Genomic DNA, 5,491 nt, shown 5'->3' on the forward strand with positions numbered 1-5,491 from the left:
GGGGTCATTTGACCCCAGTACTTTTTCCTGCCATGGCAGGGGGTCAGACTAGATGATCTGCCCAGGTCCCTTCCGACCCTAGAAACTACGAAACTATGAAACTATCTCTTTGCATTCCTTAGTGATTTTAGGCTAGTAACATAAACCAGTAACAGATTGTGGGCCTGATGCAAAGTCCATTGAAGTTAATAGCAAAATTTCTTGTTGGCTTCACGAAGCTTTTGGTTCAGGCCTGCTGACCCTAGAGTTACTGAAAATATTCCTGTATAGAATTACAATTCTGGATGGAATGACCATGTTCCTCCATTAAGAAAATCTTAGATTTGTTATTCCCTCCTTAATTTGCTTTAAACAAATGTTACAACAAACAAACAAACAAACGTCTTAGGCCCAGCCCCCAACCTCAGTAGATGAAGCCCTAATTGTGTTTCAAGTAGAAAGACAGGAAGCATTAAGTAAAATGCTTCCCTGGCACACTGCTCTATTCTTTTTAAAAGTCGAGCACTTTACTTGGTAACGTCCCATTATTGTACACATAAACAGGTAATGTTTTTTTAAGTGGCCATCAAGTGGGGTTTTGGAGTCACAATACAACAAGAAAAAAGAAGACACAGTAAAGGAAAGGAAACATGTAAACACGGAGAAAAAATGAGGCAGTGTTGTAAAAGGGGTATTAAATAACTAGGAGCAGGGCTCCTCATCAGTGAAGCTGGCTGGGATTTGAGCACTTACCCACAGTGCAGACTTTCTTGTAATCAGGACAGCATTCCATGAAGTGTTGACAGTTATAATCACAATGGCAGTCATCCTCTCTAGAATACCCTTCCCCACATCTCCCTGCACAGCTTGATAAATCTAAAATCACACAATACTAGTGTAAACATTGCCAAACCACAGCAGTAAGCAAGGAAGCATTGACTGGCAAAGAATTTTTCTTCTTAAAGAATCCATTTGCTCACTCATTATTATCAGGAGCTCCAGGCCCAATCTAAATCCCTCTGAAATCTATGGGAGTTTTTCCACTGCCTTCAACAGGAGTAGAATCGGGCCCTAAAAGAAACGTTTTTGATCAAGTTCTTGGCTGTTTTCCAAGTTTGGATGTAATAGTGTAAGTCCAATCCTAATGTGATTTGTAATAAGAATTTTTTAAAAATTTAAATCAGAAAAAAGTAACATATATTGTATAGGGAGAAAATATAAAGTGTGTTTCTGCTCCCAAAGAAATCAGTGGCAAATCCCGTTGATTTATCTGGGAATTTGATTGGGCCATCCTGTGTTAATCTGTGCAGCTATACTCGTTCATCATTTATATATGTTACTACAATCTAGAGTGCTGAGCTAAAGGTTGCAATAATTGAAATAGTACACTGGATTCAAATTAGAGATGGGCCTGCATTTCAAAATGCAGAGGCAGATTCACAGATGCTAACATTCAAGGGGGGTTGAGATCTGGAGGGTGAGTAGCAATACAACGGGAAAAAATGGGGACCACTTGTGCAGATTGGATCTGGACCCAGTTACTTGGTTTGGAAACTAATGGAAGTTCAAAGCTTCCCCTGTTGGGAGGATGTGGTGAGTGAGGGATTTGGTTCAGGTCCATCACTAAGCAAAACCTGTTATTCTGATTGAATCTGTTCTATTGCAAGCACAAGTATTTTACTGTTCACAGCTCACCATCGGGGAAAATAAGTCTTAGAGGATAGCAAAAATACCCCCCAAAAAACCTATAAAACTAAGATTGACATAACTTGTTTATTTCTAACTGTTTTGTTACCTTTTCTTTGCACTTGGGATGCTAAAATTTTTTAAGTTGAACAGAACATCTTAAAACTTCAAAATATTTTGCAAAAGAAAAAAGAGAGAGATACATCCCCATATTACACAGGGAGTATACACATTATGTCTGAGACAGTGAGGTTTAAGACCAATTCTGTTCTGAATAATTTTAAACATGACACCACATGGCTGTATACTTTTATTTTGTTTCAACTTCCAGAAAGGATTATTTTCTGACTGCCAGCCTGCACTGAAAGTTGAACCTGGGATATACAAGTCAGGATGGTTTCTTGCCAGCTCATCAGCAATAGTAATGAATATTCTAAAAGGCCAGATTGTGTCTTCAGTGACAACTGTACTTGTCCAATAATAGGATACAATCTTAATCTGATCACAGAAGAAAAACTAACAGGAAAGTCAGGAAGAACTGAAATTCCACAAGTGCCACTGGCAGTATATATATTCTTTATAATTGAGTACAATGTCCAGAAACAGGAGAATGCCTATTTGCAAGGATTCCCATTAACAAAAGGAATAGTGTTTAGTTTTTCAACTGATGAATACCATCATAATCATGGTGCCATTTTTACAGCCAACTTTCAGAGCAGAATTACATTTCAAATTGGTTGCCTGAAAGGGTCAGAGAGGGAATCAGTGTTAGTACTGGGGGAATGTAGGAACTGTTGGATCCCAGCCCTACACTAAAGCATAAAATACATTTTGGTTGTCTCTGAGGATCCTAATCACCAGTGGGCACATCTACACAAGACGCTACTGTTCATTTATTTAGTATTTGTATAAGCAAGTACTAAATAAATGTGCAGTAACTGGAGTTTACGCAGTAATAAATGAACAGTAACACCTTTTAAGTGATGCTACTGTGCAGTAACCTAATACTACTGCACGGTAGCGTCTCACCACGGTTTTTGCCACGCAATGCTACTGCACAGTAGTATCAGGTGATTGTGCAGCCAGCGTCTCATGTAGATGCATGCAATGAGTACCTTAGTACAGTCGCCTCATGGAACAGCTTGCCACAAATAATATATTTTGGATTGATATAAAGCTGGAAATACCTTGGAGAATTACCCCCCACTAAGTGAAATCCACACTTAGCATGCTAACTGCTTCTACTTCTGGAAATGAAATGCACAGGGCCACAGGTGAAGCATCCTTAAATATGAGCAAGGAAACTTAAACATTTAGAACAAGCTAAAAAGACTCCAGATAGTGTGTTGAAATGACAAGAAGCAAACAAGAAATAACATGTAACACAATACTGAAGACAAGAATAATTTTGAACAACAAAAAACTGTACATGTGCGTGTATCAAGAAGGAGAGGAGATTGCAGGGGAGAGATATAGGAGGGGAAGGGATCATTAAAAGCACTTCTCATCACAATGTTTTCTAGAGATGAGTACATATGATCTGATTCTTAAATAGAGGATAGGTGCTGCTAAGATATGAAGACCGTTGTCCAAGGGCTCTCAGTAAGTGATACAGTTATGAATAGAAGCCAGATAGGGAAGAAAATTAAGCTATACTTAGTCCATTATGTCCCAGTTGCCCTTCTATATAAGAGAACTGAACTAAGGATAGAATATAGGTGAAGCCGAAAAACAAATTGTTAAGATTATTTTCTGTTTGAAGTTATTTTTAAAGCATATAGCATAAATGGTTTTAGTGTTTTCATTCCTGACAGTAAGGCAGGAAATCAGTGGAGGCCTCAGGTCCCCAGCAGGGAAAATTTGATTCCTGCTACACAAAGATTAGATGTTGAAATCCACATTTACCCTTCTCTGATTTCTTACTGGGCAGCTACATATCATTTTTTGCTATAGAAACTTAATAATTTAATTACTTAAGAATTAACAGCAACATTAAATATTTGTAGTGCTGTATTTCCTTCCATTCTTCAAAAGAATACCATGCCAATTAATAGTCAGATGTAAAATTTTAAATGAGACAATAAAAGAATCTGTACTATTTATAGGAGTTAATGTAACAAGCAAAGTGGCTGGTCATGCATTTAGATACAAAGTTAAAAACAAGGAAAATATTTAGTTAGCATGGTATGTATTTTCTTTGTCCAATTTCTGTTTGATATTTAAAGACTCCTGCTCAGATAAATTAGTGATATTATTCCAAGCAATGAATTTTGCTAATGGTAGGCAATAAGATCTGCAGAATATAGCACTGGAAAAAGATAGATACACACACAGTATGTACATACATATTTTACGTGACATTGACTTGTACACATTATTCCACTGAAAAGAAGGCCAATTTATATTAAAATACCCTGAAAATTTTCAAATTAAATTGATACCCGTGTGGTGAAAAAAAGTTGTAAAATGTTGTAGTTTGAAGTTAGACTTTTTTTTTTAAATTAGGGTATCGTGCTTGTTATACTTTCAAATATCCAGTAAACTGTGCTTTTGCTTTGTATCTTACGGTACCTTGAGATGAAACTTGCTGGATCAAGGACACAGAAAATAATGTCAGAGATATGTAGAGTATATTCCACACCATGGTTATTCTCAGGTAATGCATCCTTCCTGAAAATTAACGCAGTCAAATTAGTATATTAAATTTAATTCTGTAGATTACAATTAACAAAATAAAATAACGTTTAAGTACCTAATAAAAATTGTGTAACAACTTTAAACTTCAGTTTGAAAATATGCTAAGAGAACTTTGCTAACTCAGAATTTTACCATGAATCCCTTCTTCAGTATACATTGATTAGATATTATGATTTGCAATAATAATATAGGTAATGAACATACTTTTATAGGGCTTATGTTTTCTACCAAATGTATATATTTGCTATATTTAGGCATATATAAATACAGTCAATTAGATATGCTTAAGTTTCTTTTCTTCAAGATAGTAATCTAATGATATGGAAATTTATCTTATATTTTGACCAAAAAAATGACACTGTAAATTGTCAAATTATTTAACAGATTTAGTAAAATATAATGTCACCTAAACTTCTCATTATTGTTTAGACATCTAAATATGACTAGTGGGGGATGCTGGATCAAAGTAGTTCTTGTTACAAAAATAAATGGGAACCCATATTCTAGGCCCCCAATAAAGAAGATTAATTTATTTTTAGGAAAGTACTTTGGACAAAATATTGTAAAAAGAGAGGTATTGCACTCACCCAACAAAGGATATGTCTCACTTTCAGTGATGTTTCAGACCTCTTATATATTGCTGTAAATACATTGCAATGAACTAGGTAGCCAATTATTAAACAAAACCAGCAGTGACAACTTATTACAGCCAATTTTCCACCCCACTTGGAAATGATCCCAGATGACTAGACTAATGCAACATCTGGAAAATACTTCCATTAAGAAATATGAGTACAAAAATAAATGTAGACTTATTAGTCAAAACACTTTTTAATTTCAGAGTGAAATGAACAAATTGTCCTGAGATGGTAATGCATCTGGCAGGCACTAGATAATATGGCATGGTGATAGCAAATCATTATAGCCAAACTTTGAGTATATTCCTTTCCCGTTATATCATACTTAGTAAATATTTGTTTAAAATCATTATCAGTTATTGATTTTGGCATTATACTTAAATACATCTAGTAGTTATATATGTACATTTAGTTGTAGTTATAATACTGTTAATTCACACTGGACTAAACTGGGGGCTACATTTTACAATGTGTACATGGTACTTCCTGCT

General features: G+C 35.4%; 1 protein-coding gene across 3 annotated transcripts in view; it reads right to left on the reverse strand.

The window, feature by feature from the left end:
* Positions 1-4,981, reverse strand: part of PRG4 (proteoglycan 4) — a 34,365-nt gene extending 29,384 nt beyond the window's left edge. For 2 of the 3 annotated variants that reach the window (XM_025204515.1, XM_006023881.2), the window contains exons 1-2: positions 4,950-4,981; positions 4,237-4,335 (exon numbers count right to left, since the gene is read on the reverse strand). In XM_025204515.1, coding sequence (XP_025060300.1) covers positions 4,237-4,330 — 94 coding nt within the window. In that variant the 5' untranslated portion in view covers positions 4,331-4,335; positions 4,950-4,981. Of the gene's footprint in view, positions 1-732; positions 855-4,236; positions 4,336-4,949 lie in introns of those variants that run through there. The other variant, XM_025204514.1, reaches the window with a different exon arrangement.
* Positions 4,982-5,491: the final 510 nt, after the last annotated feature.

Source organism: Alligator sinensis, unplaced genomic scaffold, assembly GCF_000455745.1.
Source record: "Alligator sinensis unplaced genomic scaffold, ASM45574v1 scaffold468_1, whole genome shotgun sequence".
NCBI lineage: Eukaryota > Metazoa > Chordata > Crocodylia > Alligatoridae > Alligator > Alligator sinensis.